The sequence below is a fragment of the Artemia sp. Qi Xiang Cuo genome, chromosome 5 (genome assembly GCF_049724085.1).
Source record: "Artemia sp. Qi Xiang Cuo chromosome 5, ASM4972408v1, whole genome shotgun sequence".
NCBI classification, from domain to species: domain Eukaryota; kingdom Metazoa; phylum Arthropoda; class Branchiopoda; order Anostraca; family Artemiidae; genus Artemia; species Artemia sp. Qi Xiang Cuo.
Window position 1 is genome coordinate 55,152,532 of NC_142798.1, and position 14,024 is coordinate 55,166,555.

A 14,024-nucleotide genomic window follows, 5' to 3' on the forward strand; every position below is an offset into this window, starting at 1 on the left:
AAAATGAAATTTGAAAAATTAAGACAATGTAACTGTGATATGGTAAGTGTGTAAGTTTTTGTGTGTGTGTAAGTTTTGGCGTGTGTGTGTGTAAGTTTTGGTGTGTGTGCGTAAGTTTTCGTGTGTGTAGTGTAGTATTTTGTGTGTGTGTGTGAGTTTTGTGCGTGTAAGTTTTTGTGTGCATGTAAGTTTTTGTGTGCATGTAAGTTTTGCAGTGTGGTGTGTAAGTTTTTGTGTGTGTGTGTGTTAGTGTTTGTGTGTCTTAGTTTGTGTGTGTGTAAGTTTTGTCGTGTGTGTGTGTAAGTTTTCGTGTGTGTGTGTGTGTGTGTAAGTTTTTGTGTGCTTGTAAGTTTTAGTGTGCATGTGTAAGTTTGTGTGTGTGTATGTGTGTGTGTGTGTAAGTTTTTGTGTGTGTGTCAGTTTGTGTGTGTGTGTGTTAGTTTTTGTGCGTGTGTGTAAGTGTTTGTGCGTGTGTGTAAGTTTTTGTGTGAATGTAAGTTTTTGTGTGAATATAAGTTTTTGTGTGAATGTAAGTTTTTTTGTGCATTTAAGTTTTTGCATGTGGGTGTAAGTTTTTGTGTGTGTGTGTGTGTAAGTTTTTGTGTGTCTTATATTTTGTGTGTGGGTGTAAGTTTTTGTGTGTGTTTGTAAGTTTTGTGTGTGTTTTTGTGTGTTTTTGTGTGTTTTTTTGTTTTTTTTTGTGTGTGTGTGTGTGTGTGTGTTTGTGTGTGTGTGTGTGTGTTTTTGTTTGTGTGTGTTTTTGTGTGTGTGTTTGTGTGTGTGTGTAAGTTTTCGTGTGTGTGTGTGAGTTTTGTGTGTGTGTGTGTGTGTGTGTGTGTGTGTGTGTGTGTGTGTGTGTGTGTGTGTGTGTATGTGTGTGTGTGTGTAAGTTTTTGTGTGCATGTAAGTTTTTGTGTGCATGTAAGTTTTCGTGTGCATGTGTAAGTTTTCGTGTGTGTGTGTGTGAGAGTTTTGTGTGTATGTGAGTGTGTTTGTGTGTGTGTTTGTGTGTGTGTGTTTGTTAGTGTTTGTGTTCTTGTTTTTTTTCGTGTGCATGTGTTAGTTTTTGTGTGTGTGTGTGTGTGTTAGTTTTTGTGTGTGTTTTAGTTTTTGCGTGTGTGTGTAAGTTTTCTTGTGTGTGTGTATGTTTTCATGTGTATGTGTGTAAGTTTGTGTGTGTGTGTGTGTAAGTTTTCGTGTGTGTGTGTGTAAGTTTTCGTGTGTGTGTGTGTAAGTTTTTGTGTGTGCGTGTAAGATTTTGTGAGTGTGTGTAAGATTTTTTGTGCATGTAAGTTTTTATGTGAATGTAAGTTTTCGTGTGCACGTGTTAGTTTGTGTGTGTCTGTGTGTGTGTATGTGTGTGCGTAAGTTTTCGTGTGTGTGTGTAAGTTTTTGTGTGTGTGTGTGTGTAAGTTTTTGTGCGTGTGTGTAAGTTTTAGTGTGTGTGTAAGGTTTTGTGTACATGTAAGTTTTCGTGTGTGTATGTGTGTGTGTGTGTGAGAGTTTTGTGTGTGTTTGTGTTTTTGTGTGTGTGTTTGTTTTTTTGTGTGTGTCTGTGTGTGTGTGTGTGTGTGTGTGTGTGTTTTTGTGTGTGTAAGTTGTGCGTGTGTGTGTGAGTTTTCGTGTGTGTGTGTGTAAGTTTTATGTGTGCGTGTAAGTTTTGGTGCGTGTGTGTAAGTTTTGGTGTTTGTGTGTGTGAGTTTTGTGTGTGTGTGGGTTAGTTTTTGTGTGTGTGTGTGTGTGTGTTAGTTTTTGTGTGCATGTAAGTTTTTGTGTGTCTAAGTTTTTGTGTGTGTGTGTATGTTTTTGTGTGTGTGTGTAAGTTTTTGTATGTCTAAGCTTTTGTTTGCGTCAGTTTTGTCGTGTGTGTGTGTAATTTTTCGTGTGTGTGTGTTTGTGTGTGTGTGTGTGTGTAATTGTTTGTGTGCATGTATTTTTTCGTATGCTTGTTTATGTGTTTGTGTGTGTGTGTGTGTGTGTGTGTGTAAGTTTTTGTGTGTGTGTAAGTTTTTGTGTGTGTGTGTTTGTTTTTGTGAGCGTGTGTGTCAGTTTTTCTGTGTGTGTGTGTGTAAGTTTTTGTGTGCATGTAAGTTTTTGTGTGCATCTAAGTTTTTGCGTGTGAGTGTAAGTTTTTGTGTGTGTGTGTAAGTTTTTGTGTGTCTAAGGTTTTGTGTGTGGGTGTATGTTTGTGTGTGTGTTTGTTAGTTTGTTTGCGTTTGTGTGTGTGTGTGTGTGTAAGTTTTTGTGTGTGTGTGTGTAAGTTTGTGTGTGTGTGTGTGTGTGTATTTGTGTAATTTTTTTTTTTTGTAAGTTTTTGCGTGTGTGTGTGAGTTTTCGTGCGTGTGTGTGTGTATTTTTTGTGTGTGCATGTGTGTGTTTATGTTTTTTTTTGTGTGTGTGTGTGTGTGTGTGTGATTCTTTTTTGTTTTAATGTGTTTGTTTGTGTGTGTGTGTGTGTGTGTGTGTATGTGTGTGTGTTAGTGTTAGTGTGTGTGTTTGTCTGTGTGTTTTGTGTGTTTGTGTGTGTGTGTGTGTGTGTGTGTGTGTAAGTTTTTGTGTGCATGTAAGTTTTTGTGTGCATGTAAGTTTTCGTGTGCATGTGTGAGTTTTTGCGTGTTTGTGTGTGTAAGATTTTGTGCGTGTGTAAGTTTTGGAGTTTGTGTGTAATTTTTCGTGTGTGTGTGTGTGTGTGAGTTTTGTGTGTGTGTGTGTGTGTGTGTGTGTGTGTGTGTTAGTTTGTGTGCGATTGTTAGTTTTTGTGTGAATGTTCTTTTTCGTGTGCTTGTGTAAGTTTTTTTTTTGTGTGTGTGTGTGTGTAAGTTTTTGTGTGTGTGTAGGTTTTTTAGTGTGTGTGTAAGTTTTCTTGTGTGTGTGTAATTTTTAATATGTGTGTGTGTAAGTTTTTGTGTGTGTGTGTAAGATTTTGTGCGTGTGTGTTAGTGTGTGTGTGCATGTAAGATTTTTTGTGGTTGTAAGTTTTCGTGTGCTTGTGTATGTTTTTGTGTGTGTGTGTGTGTGTGTGTGTGTGTGTGTGTGTGTGTGTGTGTGTGTGTGTGTGCATAAGTTTTCGTGTGTGTGTGTAATTTTTTGCGTGTGTGTAAGTTTTTGTGTGTGTGTGTAAGTTTTAGTGTGTGTGTAAGTTATTTTGTGCATGTAAGTTTTTGTGTGCATGTAAGTTTTTGAGTGTGTGTGTAAGTTTTTGTGTGTGTGTGTGTGTAAGTTTTTGTGTGTGTGTAAGTTTTTGTGTGTGTGTGTGTGTGTAAGTTTGTGTGTGTGTGTGTAAGTTTTTGTGCGTGTGTGTAAGTTTTTGTGTGCATGTAAGTTTTTTTGTGCATGTAAGTTTTTGTGTGCATGTAAGTTTTTGCGTGTGGGTGTTGGTTTTTGTGTGTGCGTGTAAGTTTTTGTGGGTCTAATACTTTGTGTTTTGGTGTTAGTTTTTTTTGTGTGTGTGTAACTTTGTGTGTGTTTGTGTGTGTGTGTAATTTTGTTTTTTTTTATGTGTTTTTTTTTTTGTGTGTTTTTATGTTTTTGTGTGTGTGTAATTATGTTTGTGAATGTATTTTTTTGTTTGCATTTAAGTTTTTGCGTGTGTTTGTTAGTTTTTGTGTGTGTGTGTGTAAGTTTTTGAGTGTGTGTGTGCGTGTATGAGTTTTTGTGTGTGTGTCAGTTTTCGAATGTGTGTGTAAGTTTTTGTGTGTGTGTAAGTTTTAGTGTGTGTGTGTAAGTTTTTGTGTGTGTGTGTAAGTTTTTGTGTGTGTGTGTAAGTTTTTGTGCGTGTGTGTTAGTTTTTTTTTGTGCCTCTGCTTTTGTTTATGTTGTTGTGTGTGTGTATGATTGTGGGTGCTTGTTTTTCTTTTTGTGCATGTTATTTTTTGCATGTGTGCGAAAGTTTTTGTGTGTATGTAAGTGTTCGTTTGATTGTTTACTGTTTTTTTTGTGTGTTTATTTTTGTGAGAGTGTTTTGTGTGGGTGTAAGTTTTGTCGTGTGTGTGTGTATGTTTTCGTGTGTGTGTGTGTAAGTTTTTTCGTGTGTGAGTTAGTTATTGTGTGTGTGTGTGTGTGTAAGTTTTTGTGAGTGTGTGTTAGTTTTTGTGTGTGTGTGGAAGTTTTTGTGTGTGTGAAAGTTTTTGTTTTAATGTCAGTTTTTGTGTCCATGTAAGTTTTTGAGTGTGTGTGTAAGTTTTGTGTGTGTGTGTGTAAGTTTTTTGTGTGTGTGTGTGTGTAAGTTTTTATGTGTGTGTAAGTTTTCGTGCGTGTGTTTAAGTTTTTGTGTGTGTGAGTGTAAGTTTTTGCGTGTGTGTAAGTTTTTGTGTGTGTGTGTGTAAGTTTTTGTGTGCATGTAAGTTTTTGTGTGAATGTAAGTTTTTGAATGTGTGTTTAAGTTTTTGTGTGTGTGTAAGTTTTTGTGTGTGTGAGCTTTGTGTGGGTGTTTGTTTTTGTGTGTGTGTGTGTGTATGTTTGTGTGTGTGTGTATGTTTTTGTGTGTGTACGTTTTTTGTGTGTGTGTGTAAGTTTGTGTGTGTGTGTGTAAGTTTGTGTGTGTGTTAGTTTTTATGTTTGTTTGTACTTCTTAATGTGTGTGTGTGTAATTTTTTTTTGTGTGTGTCATTTTGTGTGTGTGTAAGTTTTTGTTTACATGTAATTTTTTGTGTGCATGTCATTTTAAGATCCGTAAAAAAGTAAAAAAAAATACCATGTTAAAAAATTCAAGAAAGTATTTACGAAATGGGGAGGGGACTCTTTGAGGTTGGAAAATGGGTTTAGGAATGAAATTATGAAAGGAACTTGTTCAGAAAAGATATAATAAAGCCATAAAAAGTATTTAAAAAAGTGGAGAGGGGACTCTTTGGGGGGGGGGGGGCGGGGAAGTCTTTGGGGATCCGGGGGCCCTTGAGCACCGATTGGTCCCTTGGGAGCCCGGGGAGGGACCTTTGAGGACCGGGGGAGGGCCTTTGGGGGCCCGGGACGGGCCTATGGGGGTCTGGGGGGCCCTTGAGGGCCGATAGGTCCTTTGGGAGCCCTGGGAGCCCGGTGCGGGCCTTTGGGGACAGGGGGAGGGCTTTTGGGCGCCTGGGGGACCTTTGTGGCCCGGGAGAGCGCCTTTGGGGACGGGGGGAGGGCCTTGGGGGGGCTGGGGGACCTTGGGAGCCCGGGGGGACCTTTGAGGACCGGAGTGGGCCTTTGGGGGCTCGGGAAGGACCTTTGGGGGACTGGGGGGCCCTTGAGTGCCGATTGGTCCTTTGGGAGCCCTGGGAGCCCGGTGAGGGCCTTTGGGGTCCGGGAGGGGCCCTTTGGGGTCCGGTGGGCCAGTTGGGAGCCTGGGGGGCATTTGGGGACAGGATGATGGCCTTTGGGGGTCCGGGGGGTCCTTTGGAAACCCAGAGAACCTTTGAGTGCCGGGGACTTCCTTCGGGGTTGAGGTGGGGGGATTGGAACCCTTTGGGATTGGGGTAGCGCAATTGGGGCCCTTTGGGTTGGGGTAGAGCACTCGGGGCCCTTTGGGTTGGGGTAGAGGACCTCACGACACTGTTCAATTGAAACTTGTGTATTATAACGACCACACTCAAAACCTCCTCCAAAATCTCTTCAAAATTCATATTTTATAATGTCTCTAAGTGTTTCGCCGAAATAATTCCATAAAATAGCTAAAATGGTTTCGCCAAAATTACCCCCCAAACGGAATTTCAGCATGTTCCTTTTGTTTGGCATCTCTGCGCTAATGCATTTCAAATTATTTGGAAACCTTTTCGCGCGCTAAGATCAAAACATCTGCCTCGGAAACGATTCTCTTGTTAGAACTCCAAATTAATTCTCCTTTCGTGAATCAATTCTCTATAGAACAACAAATTAATTCCCCTTTTGTGTCAATCAATCAATCATGACACCATGTGTGATCTAACTGTTTCTCGGAGACAATTCTCTTTGGAAATGCAAAGACATTGATTAACTTGACGTCATCTGTCAGACATTAATTAACTGTTTCCGGGAACTCGTAACATCTGGCTCGAATAACAATAACAAATACTATTTCTGGATCATAACATCCGCCTCGAACAGGAAGGAAGTGTCATTAGCTGTTTCCGGGAACCTCATAAAATCTGGCTCGAATAACAATAACAAATACTATTTCTGGATCATAACATCTGCCTCGAACAGGAAGGAAGTGTCATTAACTTTGCTTCGAACGACAATAACATTGACCCCATTAACCACGTGTTCTCCCTAATGACTCTCCTCAAAACAACAACAACATTGACCTTGGCATTTTGCCTCAGAAACAACAACAACATTGACCTTGACATTCGCTAAGAGCGTGCCAAAAACACACCTGGAGAAAGAGGTCATTGACCGATTACGCAAGCATTCTCCCTAATGACTCTATGCCCATATAAGGAGTCCCCCCCGGAGTATAAGATAGCTCTCTACTAATATTAATGAGCAATCAGAGAACTCCTGCTGTTTCCGATGAGCACAATTGTAAGCTTAAGTAGAAAATGACGCGGAAAATAAATTTTTTCGCTTCGATTCCTTACTTTTTTTTCAATTTCTTCCAAAACTGTCGGATATCAGCGCCATATTTTTTGAAACTGTGGTAAATGACGAAAAATTTAAATCTTCTGTCGCATTACGCAACTTTAAGCTTTCTTTATTAATCACCTATGGCTCTTACCACCCTCCAGGGGCGTAGTTTTGGGAGTGGGGAAGTTGCCCCCCCCCCAATAATGCTGAGAATTTTTTTTTACTATATATCCCATGCTCCTTGACTGTCCTGATATGGACCCCTCTTGCCCCCCCCCCCCCTGAATAAAAATGCTGGAGATTCTCCCCTGCCACCCTCTTCACAAATCTCATTTTCTTTTATTTGGCAAATGACTGAATACCGTAGATTGGTCCATTATTGACAACTTTCAAAATGTTAAGGAAAAAATTGCTACTTCCCAAATAAACAAAATGATAAGTATTTAATGTCTTTCCCGGAAGTAAGACTTAAAAAGTTCTCTAGTGATAAAAACACTCCCGTAAAAACACTAATTAGAAAAAAATTAAAGGTTTTCAGAAATGACAAAAGCTAATAAACTACAAAAATATTAAAAAAAATTGTTAGTATGCTCGATCGTACTGCAAAATAAGTTCAAGGAATTATTTAAAAGTAAACCAAGAATTGGTATTTAGAGATTGAAAAGTTGTACTGCAGGAGACTTGACCAGCTTAATTCCAGCCCATCTGGACCCACTTAAGTTACGGCTAATGGCCTTAACAGGTTCGTAACTTCCATCGTCCAGTCTTCAGTCATTGTCTTCTTTATTGCCAACTGTTGATCTTCCTCATTCTTTGCCATTAATTTCTCTTTTGGAGATCGAAAGAAGAGTTTGGAAACAAAGAAAAACAGACCTTTGCCCTTTAGATATCCATTTTCCTCTTATTAAATCATAGGCAGAGCTATTGCGCTGCCTATGATTACTTGAGTGAACTAAACAATTTTTCTTTCCTTGTGACAATGAAGAGGAACGTTAAAGATACATTCCAGCAGAAATAACCCCTAAGAACGAGGGGGCTCTTCACATTAGAACTTTGAATGTGTGATGCTAAAATAACGCATATTTTCTTATATTTCTTTATCATAGGCAGCGCGCTAGCGCTACCTAAGTAAAGAACGATGTGGCCACAATGTGTCTTTTTTTTCTGACAGGCACTTCGTTTCGAAGGAGTTGTCGTAGAAACTTCGGAAAAGGCTCATTCGATTGGAAATTGTGGTGGCTAGTGCCCTTGTTAATAGTCGAAAGTGATTGGAGGGCAACTAGACCCCCCCCCGCACGCCCATCATTCCCCCCAACACATCAAATCAAAATTTCGAGATAGCCATTTTGTTCAGCGTAGTTGATTTTCAGAAAAAAAATGTGTTTTGAGAAGGACACTCCCCCACAACCCTCAAGGCAAGTGTTTCAAGTTATGCCCTAGGGGCATATAAGGTTTTTATATAAGGCATTGTCGTAGAAACTTCAAAAAAGACTCATTTGACTGGAAATTCAAAGGGCTAGTGCCCTTTTTAATAGTCAAAAGTGATTGGAGGGCAACTAGCCCCCCCCCGCGACCATCATTCCCCCAAACACATCCAATCAAAATTTTGAGATAGCCATTTTGGTCAGCGTAGTTGATTTCCAGATAGAAATTATGTTTTTGAGGAGGAGACTCCCCCACAACCCTCAGGGCAAGGGTTTTAAGTTATGCCCTGGGGGCATATAAGGTTTTAATAGAAGGCGTTGTCGTAGAAACTTCAAAAAAGACTCATTCGATTGGAAATTCAAATGGGCTAGTGCCCTTTTTAATAGTCGAAAGTGATTGGAGGGCAATAGCCCCCCCCACGCCCATTATTTCCCCAAACACATTTAATCACAATTTTGAGATAGCCATTTTGTTCAGCGTAGTTGATTTCCAGATATAAAATATGTTTTTGAGGAGGACACATCCCCCACAACCCTCGGGGCAACGGTTTTAAGTTATGCCCTGAAGGCATATAAGAACGATGTTGGCACAATGTACTATTTATTTTTTTTGTTTAGAGCTGGGCACTTCATATGGAAGGAGTCGTCGTAGAAACTTCAAAAGGGGCTCATTCGATTGGAAATAGACAGTTCTAGTGCCCTTTTTAATAGTCGAAAGTGATGGGAGGGCAGCTAGCCCCCCCACGACCATCATTCCCCAAACACATCCAATTAAAATTTTGAGATAGCCATTTTGTTCAGCGTATTTAATTTCCAGATAGAAAATATGTTTTTGAGGAGGAAACTCCCCCAAAGCCCTCGGGGCAAGGGTTTTAAGTTATGCCCTGGGGCCTTAAAGGTTTTTATAGAAGGCGTTGTTGTAAAAACTTCAAAACAGGCTTATTCGATTAAAAATTCGTAGGGCTAGTAACCTTTTTAATAGTCGAAAGTGATTTGAGGGCATCTAGCCCCCCCCCCCCACACCCATCATTCCCCCAAACACATCCAATCAAAATTTTGAGATAGCCATTTTGTTCAGCGTAGCTGATTTCCAGATAGACTATATGTTTTTGAGGAGGACAGTCCCCCAAAGCGCTCAGGGCAAGGGTTTTAAGTTATGGCCTGGGGGCATATAAGGTTTTTAAAGAAGGCGTTGTCGTATAAACTTCAAAAAAAGCTCATTTGATTGGAAATTCAAAGGGCTAGTGCCCTTTTTAATAGTCGATAGTGATTGGAGGGCAACTACTCCAACCCCCCTCCCCCCTCCACGCCCATTATTCTCCCAAGCACATCCAATCAAAATTTTGAGATAGCCATTTTTTTCAGCGTAGTTGATTTTCAGACAGAAAATATATTTTTGAGGTTAACACTCCCCCACAACCCTCAGGGCAAGGATTATAAGTTATGCCCTGGGGGCATATAAGTTTTTATTGAAATCTTTGTCATAAAAACTTGAAAAAGGGCTCATTCGATTTGAAATTCAAAGGGATAGTATCCTTTTTAATAGTCAAAAGTGATCTGAGGGCAACTAACCCCTCTTTCACGCCCACCTTTTCCCCAAACACATCCAATCAAAATTTTTAAGATAGCCTTTTTGTTCAGCGTGTTTGAGATATCTGGACATAATATCTTGAATAATCAAGATTTTTCCCCCCACAGGCCTCAGTGAATGACCCTCAAGTTATTTCTTGGGGGCATCTAAAGTTTTTATTGATAGCGTAATCACTTTAAAAAGTTTTGTTTAATTGAATGTTGTAAAAGCTTGTGCCTTTTATAATAGATGAAAGTGATTGGGTAGCGACTAACGCCCCTCTCACGCCCACCATTTTCCCAAACACATCCAATCAAAATTTTGAGATATCAATTTTGTTCAACGTAGTTGAACGTTCTGGAAATTAGGTCTTCTAGGATGATATCCCCCTCAGAGCCCTCAGTGCAAGGGTTGTAAGTTATGCCCTGGGGGCATATAAGGTTTATATAGAAAGTTGTTGTATAAATCATAGGCAGCACGATCGCGCTGCCTAAGCAAAGAACGGGGACACTCGAGAACGAGACAAAAAACGGAGACTAAGTAAAGAGGAGGACAATCCCCCACAACCCTCAGGGCATGGGTTTTAAGTTATGCCCTGGGGGCATATACGAACGTTGTTGGCATAATGTATTATTTATTAATTTTTTCCTTTAGAGCAGGGCACTTCGTATCAAAGAAGTTGTCGTAGAAACTTCGAAAAGCGCTCATTCAATTGGAAATTGGAGTGGCTTTTTAATAGTCGAATGTGATTGGAAGGCGACTAACACCCCTCTCACGCCCACCATTTCCCCACACACCCAATCAAAATTTTGAGATAGCCATGTTGTTTAACGTAGTTGAAAGTTCTGTACTAAATATGAGTATATGTGTATTAAACTGACAATGCACATTCATTTGTATTTTTTCAGTAAAAGGCAAATTTTGTTCTGGCCTTGGAAAGCTACAGGCGTTTTAGGCCCACCTCTTTTCAATTTCTGCTCATTTTGAGTTTGACTCGGTTCATTATTGTAACATTTGCTCATTTGGGGTTTCATTTATTTATCCATACTGACTTGCAAAAGGTTCACCCTTGGTGTATTATTTGATTCTATTTTTGCTCATTTTTTGTTTAATGGAGTTCTTTACTTTTCTTTGAAAAACTTATTTTGTGGAAAAAGTTTTTTAAATTAATTAGTTGTTAAAAGGCTATTAATCCAGTGCATTCGAAGCGAATTGTAAGTTTATCTGTAAAACAGATCTTTACAGAATGTAAAGAATATGAAATTTTAGCATAAGTGTCGAGGGTAGGGGATTAGGGGTGATACAGCCAATTAAAGATAGGATAATTTATGCAAGTTAAAAGATTTGACGTCCTTCTTTATGCTGATCAGTGAAAATGTTTTTTTTTTTTTTATAGTTAAATCACAAAAAGCTGTAGTTATCCGTTTATGCTCAATCTTCAATTTAAGAGAAAATACTTTTTAATTTGAATTGATTGTTGATGTTAACAATAATAACCAAACCTTTTAGTTTTTTGTCAAGAGTCCATGTCTGAGCTTAATAATGTTATTGACGAGCTTCAAAGAATGGCTATCGGAAGTCAGAATGAACTGGAGATTTCTTCATTTAGAAACTGTGAAGAAGTGGCAATTTTAACAAAAAGGATGAATCAACATACTTCCTTATTAAAGAAAAAAATTGACGCGGAGAAGGAGTCCATTTTAGTAAGCGCTTTCCATTACATTCCATTTCACTTTGGTCCATTACATTCTTTTCAGGGTTGGTTTTTATCACAGTTTATATAATTATCCAGTATGATCTTTCCCTATCTCACCCATTATAAAAACCCAGACCAAGGTGCGAGTGCTCCAGAGAACGTTTTTGCAGATATAAACATAAGCGGCATTAGATCTTTTCACTGGTATACAAAGAATAATCACCTACGGAACAGGTACTGACAAAACCACTTGGCCGGCTCAACCAATAAGCGGACAATAAGTGCAGAAATAAGTGGGAGGAGCTTTTTGTTCATACCGAGAATGAAGAGCCAGAAATCATCTGCGGTAAACTTACTGGTATATTATATAAACTGTGGTTTTTATTTAGTTGTATTGCTTAAGGATTGTTCTGGGTACCCGGCTGACTGACCGTATTTCAAACAATAAGCTGTACGAAAAATATGGTTCAATACCGCTCTCTAGGGCTATAATGAAAGAAAGGTTGAGGGGGCTAGGGTACGTTGTGCGGATGAAGGAAGATAGATTGCCGAAGAATGTTCTTTTCGGCCAACCGTCTAGGGATAAACGGGAAGCAGGAAGTCCTCGTCTGGGGTGGGAGGACGTCATAGAGATGGGAACTTCGTGGGAAGCTGTAAAAAGGGAGGCTTTGAATAGATTGGGGTGGAGGAGGAGCGTGCGTGGCTGTGTTGGCCTCAGGCGACTTGGTGCTGTGGTGAGTTGTTAGTAGTATTATTAGTAGTTGGTTTTTATCAGTTGTGCACTCACTCATTAGTTCATATATACATTTACTAATAAAAACATAAACCGTATAATATTACATAATATTACAATATTACAGGTCAGTCACTCTTTCTACAGACGCCGGGATTGGTGAGCAGTCCGAACTCTAGGGTCTTTTTAGGTTTATAAAACCTGCTGAGGGAGAACACGTATTTATTTTTTGGCAGTTATGAACGACTTATAAAAGAAGAATCAAAAGACAAGCGGATCATATTAAAAATATAGAAACAATCTCAAAACTAGCAGAGAAAAGAAAAGGTAATTCCAGAGACACTGTCCTCAGAAAAAGTCCCCATTCCGAAAAACTCTTGCTTTTTGTATGATGGTAAGGCAGTGTTGTATACGTTGTTACTTACAGAAAAGTGTTAAGATTTTGGAAGGAGAGGGCCCTAGCTCATCTCTCACCTATGTCCCATCTCTCACCTATCTCCCATCTCTCACCTATGTAGCCTACATCTCTGAAAGTTTGTTTTATGGTATATGGACTGATAATGAATTAAACTTGCAGCTAGAAAACACAGTCATTTAAACAATTTGGGGCATCAGAATCAGATCAGTAGTGTTGAGTTAATAAAGAGTGATCTGACTTAAATTATTTTATTCTTTACTTATATATTGGTTCTTGGCCACATCAAATAGAACCTATGGTCATAAAACTTGGGAGGGGATAAGAAATTGTTATAGCGCCCTTTCTGTAAGCAGACAGTGAATGAATTGCATTGGATCGAAGTTCCTAGAAAAATAGGCCCAAAAGAATGACATCGTAGATGACATCAATCCTAAGATAGAGTCGGACAATGTTAAAAGGGCTTATTCGTTAAAGATACGTTAAAAAAAAAGTAGACTTGCCATGCATTGTAAACAACAAAATTATGTATCGAATTGAAATCAACATAATAGGAATCATAAATTGGCCATAAATGTAGTCTCTCTTAGCTCCTCTCTATTCCCAAATTTACTAGAGACAACTTTGCATGTTGCCTCTTATTCAAGTCAGAGATATGCAAAAATTTCATCGACAGTGCGAAAACAAACTAAATGGGCGAAAATTTCCTATTCGATGCACAATCAAGCTGAGCACTGTTTCGGTGTAAAACAGGCCAAATACTGGCTTGATGTAAGAACCAGGTAAGTCCAAGCATCAATCATTCTTCCCCCACTTCTCACTTTTGTTGAAAGGTAGGCAGTTAATGCTATTTTTAACATCCGTCAGATTGGAGGCACAAAGTGGACCAGTGATGCCAAATACATCTCCCCTTCTAAGCACCAAGTTCCTAGATGAGGATAGGCATTTTTAATCTTAGTGTGGAAAAAACGAAGTCAAAGTAGTGGACCAACTTGATCCAAAACCAGCTAAATCTTGATTTTGTGAAAAGTGGACAAACCCCTAAGTCACTTCATTAACACCAAAGACCAGTTACCGGTAAAATTTTGCGATGCTTGCTTTAGTGCGGTGACATAGGGTTTTAACTTAAAGATTTGTGGTGTCAAACATTTTTTCGCACCAACTGTGTAACCATGGTGCTATGTTCCCATATGACATCCTTGGGCTTTAACGCTGTAATTGGAACTAAAGGAAAAATATGAATACGTATCTTTTGTCATGCTTAGTGAAAGTTAGTAAAAATATAAATCAAAGTTAGGCATAGAATTGCTTGTAACACCATTGTTAGTGAATTTTGACAATCTCTGCACTTTAGCCGTGGATTTATTTTGTATACTTAGCATTCATCCTAGCCTGTGGTCATTAGTACATGACTGGTTGATTTCTTAGGGTAGATCTGTGGAGATCCTGAGCCTTCATCATTACCTGGACGATACGTTTTGATCTGATGAACGAGACTACGTTTTTCCCTGGTGAAGCAGTTCATTAGAGTCGTAGTTTGTTGCTACACTAACAACTGTGCTATCTTTCTACTTTATAGCCAAAACCACTCGGTCTGACCTGTAGTCATAATAACCACGTTCCTTCCTTTCATTAACTTTTGGTTTCTTCAAGACCATTTCCCATCA

The 14,024-nt window shown here is 39.2% G+C and overlaps 1 protein-coding gene across 1 annotated transcript in view; it reads left to right on the plus strand.

Moving 5' to 3' along the window:
- Positions 1 to 14,024, plus strand: part of LOC148952287 (dynein regulatory complex protein 1-like) — a 130,935-nt gene that overhangs the window by 31,105 nt on the left and 85,806 nt on the right. The window contains exon 4 of the mRNA XM_089088914.1: positions 11,023 to 11,216. Within this exon, the coding sequence (XP_088945040.1) occupies positions 11,023 to 11,216 (194 nt within the window). The remainder of the gene's footprint in view (positions 1 to 11,022; positions 11,217 to 14,024) is intronic.